Source organism: Anabas testudineus, chromosome 3 (genome assembly GCF_900324465.2).
Source record: "Anabas testudineus chromosome 3, fAnaTes1.2, whole genome shotgun sequence".
NCBI lineage: Eukaryota > Metazoa > Chordata > Actinopteri > Anabantiformes > Anabantidae > Anabas > Anabas testudineus.
The window spans coordinates 3,861,164-3,874,140 of NC_046612.1; the positions used below are offsets into that span (position 1 = coordinate 3,861,164).

The following is a 12,977-nucleotide window of genomic DNA, read 5'->3' on the forward strand; positions in this document are numbered from 1 at the left end:
TGACACATTGGGCCTCATGCAAGAAATATCATATGTGAAGATTAGTTCCACAGTGGCGTGCATGACATATTTTAAATTTGAGATTTTATAATAAAGATTTTGACGTTTTCTTGGATGCATCAGATGTCTTGGTGGTGCACACCTGCTGTTTGGGCCATGAACAGGTCCACTGCCTCCCTGCAGGGAAACACACACTTGTTTAACTACAAAACTGTTGTGTTAAGTTGTTTAAGTTATAAAATAATACTGTAATTGATTGATTTTAAAAACAATATATCATGCTAAATTAATATCCTGTTAATAATATATTGTCATCATGGCTTCTCAAATGTTTAGCTTTAAAAAGATGTTTTTAGTGCAACGCAATCTGAACTATTTCCTCTTTATTTCTGTCACAGCACAACATTGTTCTGCTGACACATCACAACCATTTCTAATTGTTTTGACTCCTCTAAAGCAGCTGCTGACTCTGTACAGTTTATGTTTTTGTTTGCTGATTTCTTGGTGGCAGACTTAAAGCTTCACAGGTTGGCAGTAATTGCTGTATATACGCTGACATTTTTGTGAATGACATTTCCCCACAGGTGAAGTGGAGGAGGATCCTCAAATAGTGACTTTTGAGACCGTAGATTATGTCGATAATCACATCTAATGAACACGATCACTCTGTTTTTTCTCAGTTGTACCAAACTGCACCACAGAACATCTCTAAATACAAAAAGCCAAAGTCAGTAAGAATTGAAATGCAGCTATTATTTTGAGAACTGTGTCAGCTACCAATAAAGGCAGCTACAGTAGTAGTGCTGGTAAAAAAATAAAATAAAAGACCCAACATGTGCACTGGACGTTGTGGATTTCTCCCTCTCTCCTTTCTCCTCTCTCTGACACTCACATAAAGTACATTAACACATCAGGAGTTGGGGACTGGGCCATCTTTCATTTATCAACTGAGGTCATGTGGTGTTTGTGTGTTCCTAAATCAGCGTGACAAAAGCACATGGGCACACAGAGGGACAAAGAGTGGGAACTGTCATTAGCTCTGAATTACCCATACCACTTACAAAGCTACGTTCTGCATGTAAAGATGTACAAACTGAACTCATACAGTGTCTGAACCTGTGCAGTGGTTTCATTTTTCTGCATTTGTGTTTCCCCTGACTCTGAAGTTATTTAACTTACTCTCTCCTTCCTCTCTGCAGCACCAGTGTTTGCAGGGCACTGTGTGTCCTGTAGCTGCAGCATCTACAGCCTATTGTGGCTCCTGTGACCTCGATCCATCTACTGCCGCCTGCACATGGGTCCTGTCTGCTCACTCTGCGCCTGAGACACCCTCCACGTTACGCTCACCTTCCATCACCTCCACACAGGAAACTTTCACGGTTCTGTCTACACACACAAACAAAAGTGATAACGCATATAAAACAGCAGACATATATAGTCACACACAACCTGAGAACTCGAGATATGAGGGAAGTCTTTGCTCATCGCATGAAGAGGTCGTGTACAGTGGAGATGCCAGCAGACACACCTATACAGGTAATACACGTGTTTATGTTTGTGTTTGCACACTGAATGCTAACAAAGTAGTTTTTTCTCTTTCTTTAACTTTTCCTCATCAGTTACATGTCACATTAACAAACCATGTAATTGTTTTGACACCTCTTTGACGCAAATGTTGGACCTCATCATTTTTCTCTGTGGTGTGAGCGTGTCCATTAATGCACAGTGGCTGGGATGTCAAATGTCTTTGCTGGAGGAAGAATAAGTAACACAGAAACTGAAACGCTAAATGTATCAGCCGCTGCCGTCAATGGGTCGAGACAGATGCCCTTCCACACACTCATTCACACACTTACACACACGCCAAGGCAGCTGTTGCAGTGAACACTAATGGCTGTAACGTGGTAACTCTCTCTGTGCTGTACACTTGTGTATCATTAAAACTTAGAGATGGGTGTTTAAATGCCATTCCAACATTCTCTACTATTTATCAGCCCAAAGGGACTTAGTGTGTGTGTGTGTGTGTGTGTGTGTGTGTGTGTGTGTGTGTGTGTGTGTGTTTGTGCTAGTGGGCGTATATGTCAGGTTTTTCATTGCGTCCACACATTATTTATCTGGGTAGTCACGTCTGTTTAATCAAGACTAATTGTGGATGTGGATGTTGTGTGTGTGAGTGTGTGTGTGTACGGGTGGTTGTACATTCATAATTACATGTGTTTTATGTGTGTTGATGTCCAGTTAGTTTGTGTTTAAATGCATCTCTCTAGTAAATGTGGTTATGTGTATGTGTTTCTTTTATTTTTTGTGTGTGTGTGTAGCATGGGGCGGTTAGGATAAGAGTTTCTAGACGATGCTGTGACACCATCTGGGCAGAGGCCCATAAAGCTGTCGCCACCCACTATACACCAGATGTTTCTCATGAACACACACACACACACACACACACACACACAATGTCATACTTCTCTGTAAAATAAAAAAAGGTAGATCTTACACACACAGTTCAACATGTTCAATAAATACACTGAACTGTTCGTGCAGAAGTTCTATTTGTGCCTTTTTAGGTACATATCAATGCAAACACATTCAGTGGTTTATTTACATGTATGTGTCATCGTGCGTGTTTTGCTGCTTCAGTTATTACAGTAGTAAAGGCAAGTCCCAGACTGGTGGTTAAAACATGGTCTCTTTTACCGCAGCAGTCCCTTAACACTCCTAAAAATAACTCACATATGTGTTAGTGTGTGTCAGTGCATCTGTATGTATATGTATACTTCACCAGACGGGTTGTAACAGTCGAATGTTTGACTTTGCACCAGTGATGTGTATGCATATATTTGTTAGATGTTAATACAACATGAGCTATTTAAATGATGTTATTTTGGATAAACCCCTCCTCCATTCCTTTGTGTTTCTTTTGGCCGCCCTTTTTACATAAATGAGGAGGCCAAAACACTAGAACCACCTCCCCATATAAAGTACTCCAGTACAACTCCATCACCCTCAGTAATAAACTTACAGTAGATCTATCACCTCTCTGACGGTTTTAACAAAAACTGAGTAATTACAATGTTGTAAAAGTAGAAATAATGGCAAAGCTGGTGAATTGGATTGCATTGGATTGTAAAGGTCTTTCTAATAAGTGAGTGTGTGTGCGTGCACTTTCAGTATCAGTTAAAACCAATGAATGTCATCACATAATAAACATCACTAACCAGTTTACTCACAGTTTTACTCATTAGTTATTGTCTTTTGTTTGATTTGTCCTTACTTCCTTTTCCACAGACCCCAATCTGGAGCCCTTTACCACTTATGAGTACAGGGTGATGGGCTGGAACAGTTTTGGACGAGGCTTCAGTGACGTTACAACAGTGACCACCAGTGAAGACAAGCCATGGGGAGTGGCACCACCCCGCTGGAGTCGCCTTGGGGAACGAAATGACATCATCCAGCTGCAATGGCAAGCACCCGCCAGGCCCAATGGTGTGTGTACGCATGTATTAGTAGTTGTAGAATCTAATGTTAAAGTGTAGGATGTTCTAAATCTTTGAATATTGAATATAACATTTCTATCTTACCAGGAAATGTCACCCATTATGTTATACTGCGGGATGGACAAGAGCGTTACCGTGGTGATGAAACCAGTTTTATTGATGTGGGGGGGATAAAGCCTTTCCGGGGATACAGTTACCAGCTGAGAGCCTGTAACCGGGCTGGTTGTACTGACAGTGCACAGGTAAGACTACATGTCCGTTTGTGTTAAGCTGCTATTTTCTATCCTGTCATTAACTCACTTGCAGCCACACGAATATGATGCCAGGTCTGCATCAGTGTTTTTAAAGGGGGCTGGGAGATTTCAAGTCAGAACTGGGCTGTGTATTCAGTAAACTATTACTGATTCCATTTACTATTGGAAAGAGAATGTCTCTCTCACACACACTTTCAAAATCGTTGCTTTTTGTAGCACCCCATTTGATAAAGACATTATCCCCCTGTATTATTATCTAATGGCTCCTCTAAAATGGACTGAGCTTCAGTGAACTAAGTACCACTTTCGTGTATAGTTTGGTTCACTTCTTTAATTTAGACTGAACACAGGAAAGAAAGGTGGGTAAAAAGAATTCATACAGACCATTCTCCCTCTCATAATCTCTGTTTGCAAACCTTTAATGGTTTAAATGAGAATGCACTTTTTGCTAATTGTTAATCTGTGTTTTCAGTCAGGAATAATAATAATCTTCTTTGATGCTTAATCAAAACATTGCTAGTCGATAAATGGACCATATTTGACAGTATTATTCTTATTATCTTACTCCTAACTCAACAAATGTGTGCAGTGACAACTTTTACTGTACTGTATCAAGGCAAAATTGCCTCAACGTGCAATTCCCTGCTTCACATTGGGTAAATTTACAACAGTAACCTTGCAGTGTTGGCTTTCTGCAGCTGACCGCTCATTGGATCCAGTGGCTTTTCAGCTACATGCCCTTTTACCCTCACATAAAAACCACCTCAGATGCTTATTTCTAAGCATTGTTTACATCACAATTTAGGAGCACAGTTGTTCTGCGAGTGATTTCTCACAAATTCTAAACCTGTCTGACCTTAGTTGCTAAGAAATTATAGTGTGTGATGTTTCCACACTGTGTGAACTCTGTACCGTTATCGTCGGAACAAGTTGTTGTTTAGCCTTATTTCCGCTCCTGCAGTATGTGTGGCTCTGGATTTGCTGAGTCTACCTGATGTTTGTGATAGCGTCCATAATAGCTTCACACAGAACCCCTCCCTGCTATCTGTCTGGCTGAATCCAAGCTGATATCACCACAACAATTAATTTCCCCAGCTTAGAGGTGATGAAAGCTCAAGCTGAAAATTGTCTTTCCGGCTTTTTTATAGCTAATTTAACAACTCATTATTTTGATGAGCACCTTCTTACGTAAAGAGGAAGCCTGTGGCTATATCATCGGATGAGTGGATGGACGAGAGAATGACCACATGGATGAAATAGGAATGGATGAGTTCAGTATATAAAAACAGAGTAAGAATTGTTTGTCATATTCATCACTGCCTTTTCCTTTTGCATGAATTAAACTGACTTACTGACTGAAACATCTCTGATATCTTATCCTGATTCCTGAGCTTGTTTTGGTGCAGATGTTAACAGTGATCACTACTTAGTAGCTACCATTAAGCTAAAACTAACAAGCTTGATCAACCATCAAGTGAGAACTAGTTGGACATTGCACTGCTCTCTATTCCATCCAAGTTTTCTGAAGGCAGCCTTTGGCCTTTATGCTAAGAAAGGAACAGGCAGGATACAGAAGAAGCTCGGGATATAGAACACATCTTTACGTCATTGAGCAATTCCAGAAAGCCTTTCAGACAGTGGGTTTCTAAGTGCATAGAGCCTCATCTATCCCGTCCTCTTTATGGTTGTCATTGAATGTGCAGGACAATCATGTGCTGAGGTACATAATGGACACCTTTTTCTCAATTTGAAGATCTTGACTTTGCTGCTTTCTCCACAAAACTTTGCCACTTACAGAAGAAAAACTGAAATGCCTCCAGGATTAAGGTTTGGTGTATGTATGTATGTATGTATTGACAATTCATGATCAGCCAATTATAGTAAATACTGAGTCACCACTGAGGAGAACGCAGAACAAAAGAACAAGCATTCAGTGTTTTTGCAAGATTCAAGCCTCTGTGGAAGTAGAAGAAATCAAACCTTAGGCACCTTAAAGATTTGTTATGTTGGGATAGAAACTGGCAACAGAGCCTGATACCCAAAGCTGGACATCATTAGACTTTAAAACACAGCAACGCTCTAAATATTTTAACACATTTTATTTTCCATTGTAAATTTTCTATGGATGCCGAGTCCCAGATCATCCAGCTGGTAACTACACGGCCATAAGAACTCATTACACAGAATGTGCACATACGCTTCCTAACCTGAAACCATACACAGTTACACTACAAACTTAATCCCAGTCTTCCACGTTCTTGCTGTCTACTTCTCACACACATACATATGCTCACAAAACAAGTGCACACACACTCCCCGCAGGAACGGGAGTGAGTTGGATTAGTTTGTACACCAGTGAAAATTGGCCAAACAGTCCCAATTATGGGATAACTTGGGCTAACCTAATACACCACTGCAATTACCTGGCATCAGCCCCCTCACACACACAGGTTAAGACAAACAAACACGGGCACGCGGAAATGCACACCTGCTGTGACAACAGAAGGTGCGGATCTAATGCACTTGGTCATTTAGAGGGGGAAGAAGAGCGATTGGTCCTCCTCTGTCTTCGAATCCCTTTGTCCCGTTCTCTCTGCTATTTGTCTCCTGTCATTCCCCTGATCTTAGCACCACACTCTCCAGTTTCTCCCAACAGTTATCTTTTTTCTTTTTAACCCCTCATTCTCACTCCATGAATCTTTCCAAACACTACCACAGCTGGGATCCAGCACTACTCCTTCTTTTCTTTATGTCTCTCACAGCCCCATTTGCCTCTGTTCCTCCCAGCCTCCATTCCTTTGTATACATAAAGAAATCACCTATAATCAGGCACTATTACATGTGTGAAAAGCCAGTATCTGTACTGTGCTGTTGGGATACTGTACATACAGATACAGTACTGTCTACCCTGTCAATAAATTAAACGATAGTATCACGTACATCTGCCTTACGCCCTGGATCCATGTACTGCTCATCTTTGATTCCTGTGTCTGTGAGTCAGACTTAAGTTCACTAAAGCAAAGCTCAGTAAACTTTAATCTCTTTTAAGTTTACCGTCTTCAGAGTTCACTTGTGGATTTTATTTCTTTTACTTTCTTGACAGAAATCTAAGTTGACATAACACTGAAACTACTCTTCCCCTGTATCATCCTCTTCTTCTTCTTTTCTGCTCCTTTTGCTATTTCCTCTCTTCCACCTCTTTTTATTTGCGAGCGTATACACCTACATGTAGCCGTGTGTGTTTATGTGCGTGCACGTTCGTGCATGTCTTCTTAGTTGTAGTAGCACTGTTCTAATTGCATAGCACTGTGTGGGACAGGTGGAGGAAGTACTAGTGACAGTCTATTAAGGTAGGATATCCCTGTTGCCATTAGCACCAGATTGCCCTGTGATTCTGTGGCCTCCACATTCCCCCGGCATTCACAGGGGCCCACAGATACCACACCAGGAATTTACAATAAGATGGTCACTTCCAACACTATACTGAGGAGAAGTGATGTTTTTGCATGTCCTCATCCGAAACAGGGACTGCTTGTTCTTGTATAATTCAATAAGTTCTTCATCAATATCAGTATTGGTGACGGTAGTTTTCTGGGGAGATGATCGTTAAACAAGAAACATCAATTTGTTACTCTCTAGTATTTCTACACTTAAAGTTGCTCTGGTAAGGTAAAAAATGCTAATATAAGTCCTTTAATATTAGGTATATTATATAATATTAGATTTTAATCACTCGTTTGCAATCTTATTCTCACTCTCATGAAGTCAGTTTGTAAAGTACTGGTTGATGTTCACTATTATGTTTTTCCATATTACAGATTGGTGAATAGTTTATGTTGCCTTTTAATTTAATTTAATTTTAACTTCAAAAGTGTTTAACTGTGCGTATTTTTCCTGTCTTTCTGTTTTATTTTCTTGTAAATTAAGCCACTGATTTTCAGTGCCCTAGATACAGAATTTGGATGCAGTTTTTATTAGGTTGTTATGATGTTAATTATCCAGTCGAGTTCCTGTATCATCACAGCAGAAATCCATTTGTTAGCTGAAGTTTTTGTATTCTCTAAAGGTAGCGCTCGAATCCTTGCGCACTACTGGAACACATGGATTTGACACTTGCCTTGTCCTTCTGAATGTTTCTTACTACTTCCCCTGAATGACTTCTTCACTTTACATGAATTGGATTTAATCTTTCTTACTTAGATGTGGGTGACGATTGGGTGAGTCTGCCCCTTTTGCTGAAATGTGTCCCTCCGACTGCTTATTTAAAGCTCCCCAATGACAACAGGCATCAGGAAGAATATATAATAAGAAAAAGATTGTAAATAGTGCAAATAATTTTAATTGATCTTACTATTCTATTTATTTTATCTCTCTGCTACTTACAGCACTTTGGTCAATAGGAGTTGTTTTAAATGTGCTTTATAAATTAATTTGATTGATCGATTGTGTGTTTTCTCTGTTTGGTCTGTGTGACTTTGTGTGTGTATATGTGTGTGTGTGTGTGTGTGTGTGTGTGTCTGTGTGTTTGTGTAGGTAGTGGCAGTGACAGCCCAGGGAATCCCAGAGGGTGTGCAGCCTCCAGTGGTCACACCTTTAAGCTTCTCCTCCCTACATGTGAGCTGGTCTGAGCCCGGTCGTCCAAATGGAATTATACAGCGGTACCACCTGAACCGGACCGGTGTCGGAACCATAGTGACACACACAGATGGAGTCAGAAGTTATACTGTGACTGGTAGGATACAGCTTGTCTCATTTTGTCCCCTTTCATTGACTTTTTCTATTCCTAAACTCTCTTTAATTTTCTTTTTCTTCGGTTTCTTTGATTTATTTTTTCTCATTTCAGTCTCTTACACACACACAAATACACTCACCTGCTCACACAAAGCAGAAGCACACTCAGACACAGTAGAGAGACGAGATCAGTCTTTGATAAAACACAAAAGGTAAGCAGGTCCACAGACAGAGATGTTAGCTTGTCTTAATGGTCTTAATATTGTAGATCTGCACCAGAACACGGTGGCGTATGGACAGGGTGATTTGTGAGTCTTGTTTTATCTACCCTGAGGAGGAGCAGTGTTGCTGGCCGTGTGCCATCAGTCACAACACAAACACACGCAGACACAAACATCTGCATGAAGCATTGTAAAGCAAATGTTAGGGACAGCAGACAAATGCATTAGAATAATATCGGAGTAGCCTTCTTTTGGGCTTAGACTAGAACGATTTAAAACCATAAAGCTGATTTTAGTACCCTGTTAAAAAGCTGTACATGGAAGAATCAAGTGATGACATCTTTTAAAGCTAAAACGCAATGGCATCTTCCCTTCACAGCTCCCCTCTCTGCTCTGTGTTGGACTCAGACCAGACATCGGCTTTGCCAGTAGCCAATAGACTATTCCCATGGTGCCTGTGGTTGGCTTGTATGGTCAGGAGTTGTGTGTGCACAAGCATGCGTGTGTGTATGTGTAGGCACGAAGCAAAGCAAACAATGCCAAATAGAGACGGTAATGTGGTGTAATACTGTACCAGCCCCATGTGCCAGTGTAAGCAACCAGCATGTGTGTGTGAAATTCCCCTGTCCCCCAGTGAGACTCTGGAAAACACTGCATATTCAGCCAAAACCACTACTGGGGCAGCGTCTCTCTCTCTGCTTCTCGCTTTCTCCACGTCGCAGCTTGTTTTGTTACAACATATGCAAGTCTTAGGAGTGTTGTAATGTTTCTCAGTGGACAGTTTTGGCAGGTGAAATACTGAAAAACAACATTTCACCATCACAAAGGATCAAAACTAAACTTTTTATAGCAGAGGCTCCGACACCAGTTCTGCAGATCAGATATGTTTATTTACTGAATAAGCTTTAGGCTCATTTTATATTTATATATACAAATAATATCACAGTTTAATGAACTTTAAAATAGTGTGATTATATTTAATCAATATTTTTTTTACTTCCCATCCGTGCAGACATGGACACACATATAGTATCATGCATATATAGACTTAAGCGTCCCCTCCCCATTAAGGCATATCTGTTAAAACAGTTTCATATTAATTGAAATAAAAATAAAAGAGGCAGACGGAGTAAAAGGACGTTATGAAAACTCAGCAACTGAAAGGTGCACAAATGACACTTTTTGAAAGAGTAAAGGCAAAAAGGCAGAAGAAGTGTGCAGATGAAAAGATGGATGAATGTATCTAAGTGTTTTCAGTGAAATATGAACAGAAATAATTGCTGTGCTACTCCCTCATCCTTAATGTTTAATACGCCATTATTCATCTCCTCTGCATCTCTCTGACAGTTCTTACCCGTCAGAGACAGACACCCAAAGAGCTCACATAGTCGCTCAGTCAGGCCACAGAACCCAGAGAACCCAGAGAACCGGGCTCTTTAGATTTAAAAATGGACAATTTTACATTCAGTCACGCTTGAACTGGTGTAGTATATTAATTATAATAATTATCTGTGTGTAATACTTCTAGATTGTTAATTTAAATTATGAAACAGTAACTGAGAGTACCTGTGTGCTTTTATCTTAACCACTAAGTAGAAGATAAATTAAGAACCCATGTCATTCAGAGATTTTGGACATTTGTGGTTTGCTTGGGTCCATAAAAAAGCAACAAGTCAAATAGAAACAAGTCGTTGTTAATGTTACAGATAGTGTTGGTGCTTCTGCAATTTTACACTGAACAGTTCTAATGTGATGCTGCAATCTAAAAATATAAAAACTAATTTGTAGCTTCTGCCACTTCCTGTTTATCAATGATTTGCCTTAGGAAAAGCAGGAAATAAACTCTTATTAATAGCATTTTCAGCAGTTCAGAAAAGTGACACTTAATAGAAAGAATTAAGCATTACTGTACAAGGACACCCCATGTGAATCGATATTAAGTATTGCTATCATTAGCTCACAATGAATTATTGCCTGCAATTATATAGATTATGGCATTAATCATGTGTTTAATTGGTCTTTGTAGGCTCATTATTAATTCAGAACAGCAGGGAATAGAGTATGTTCTTTTATTTATTAATGCATTTCCTACATAGTCCACACTCTGATGGGTCCGTGCCTGTAGGTACAGACTTGTAGACATGAAACAAAGGAGGAGTGTGGATGGACAGCAGCGTTCCTTATCATGTATTAATCCTGAACCCGTCCTCTGTCAGAAGTGTCAGTGTTCAGGTCTTTTTCATCCAGCCAGTTAACAACCACATCCTGTAACCTCCTCATGAATTTAGCTTCTCATTGAACGTTGGAAGAAAAGAACAAAGTTGGCAGTAAAAAGGTGGAACTCAGCGGGACAGTGAGCAGTAGTCAACAATGTTCTTAGAGATTTAGCAATAGAAAACTGATCTAAATCGATCTAAATACAATTAAGCACAAAATGCTGATAATTAAATATTTTAGTTAGATTAATGTAAATAATGTTCAACTGTTGGAGTGATACGTTCATGGGTTTCTGATTTTCTGTACAATTAAAAAATATGTACATGTGTGGAAGACGTGTAACAAAGTCGTTTTTGGGCAAATTCACACGTTACTGTGATATAAGATTAATTTAAGGTTAATTAAAAAAAATCTATATTTGAATATTTATTAAAAATCAAAACCTGAATTCTCTGCTTTACAAAATTATTCCCATCCTCTTCTTTGGCACTGAGTGTGGCTGGTGCAGCTTGTTTGCTTTAATTTGTCCAGAACCTGACTGGAGTCCACCACTGGCAAATTGAACTCTGTAGACCTCACAATCTGAATATAGTGGTGAGTCATAGACCAGGACAATGGAATAAAACCATTTCTGAAGCTTTGATTGTTCCCGGGAGCAGAGTGACCTGGAAGAAGTCTGAGACCACCAGGACTCCGGCCAAAATAGAAGGGCTTCGGTCAGGGAGGTGACCAAGAACCCAGACTGTCACTCCAACACAGCTTCACAGGTTCACTGTGGAGATGGAAGACCCTGCCAGAAGGCTAAGACCATCTCAGCTACACTTATTAAAATAGGGCTTAATGGCAACTTCTGGCAGTCCATGTGTGTAGAAACTGATTCTCTGGTCTGTGTGCAGAACTCAGAGCTCCAAACTCCAGACACCGCTCAGCACCTGATACTATTTCTATGATGAAGGATGGTGGCAGCATCATGCTATGGGGCTCATGTCCGGGTTGGGAACAGGTAGACCGTCTGAGAACTGAGGGAACTGCAGCTAAATACAGAGACGTTCTTGATGAATGGACAATGAGCCAAACAGCAAAGTCAGTGATGGAGTTTTAAGTCTCAAACTGTCAATCAAGAAAACACGTTTGTTGTTGTTGTTGTTGTTGTTGTTGTTGTTGTTGTTGTTGTTTTGTCTCTTTGTTTTGTGTGTGTGTGTAGTTTAAGTCCATTTTTTCATTTGTGTATACGTAGAAAGTGTTTTACCTGCATATATCCGTGTGCTTGCTTAGTGGATTTGTGTGTGTGTGAGAGAGAACCTGATCTCATTGTTCCATCCCAGACGGTCTCTGCATTAGGGAGCCACACACAGGAAGTCAAACTCTTAATTATTTAGGAGAGGTGTTATCAAAGCTCTTCTCCCTCTCATCCTTCTCTCTCTCTCTGTTTTTCTTTTATTTTCTCTCCTGTTCTTGATGCATCATCTGTTTTAATTTTCTCATTCAGAAATAACAAATTCACGTTTCTTACTGTCTCTTGTTTCTTTTTTACTCAGCATTTCTACTTTTTTATTTCACCACCACGTCTCTACCGTCTCTTTCTCTTCTCTTTCCATTTACGACTCTTTCATGTCTTTCTCAGCTGTCCTCACATTTCTGTCTCCTGCCTGGCTTCCCCCACTTTTCTCTCCCGTCTTGTCTTTCACTTGACGAATTCTCTCTCTCTCCCCCTTCCTCCAGCTCTCACTGTCTGTGCGGTGTATCGGGTAACTGGTGTGGTATTGTGGCCTCCACCCATCATCCTATCATATTCTCTAATGCAAACAGGGAACGGCAACCTGTCAATAAAATGCCATTTTAAATCAGTTATTTTTACGAAACCACAGCAACACACCAATACTTAAAAGGAATGGGCAACAACAATCTCTTCTGCAGTTCGTTCTCTTTCTGCACAGTTTCACTCTTTTGACTTTTACTCAGTGTAAGAATTCTTGACTCTGTCTCATTGCTAAAGTGTGTTCGTCTTTCTTTCACTGTCTTACACAAACACACACCTGTCTCCTCTGAAGGAGACGTAT

General features: G+C 40.1%; 1 protein-coding gene across 1 annotated transcript in view; it reads left to right on the forward strand.

Moving 5' to 3' along the window:
• ush2a (Usher syndrome 2A (autosomal recessive, mild)) overlaps positions 1–12,977 on the forward strand; it is a 160,423-nt gene that overhangs the window by 113,201 nt on the left and 34,245 nt on the right. Inside the window, 4 exon segments of the mRNA XM_026378646.1 lie at positions 1,200–1,536; positions 3,286–3,483; positions 3,582–3,736; positions 8,282–8,480. Coding sequence (XP_026234431.1) covers positions 1,200–1,536; positions 3,286–3,483; positions 3,582–3,736; positions 8,282–8,480 — 889 coding nt within the window.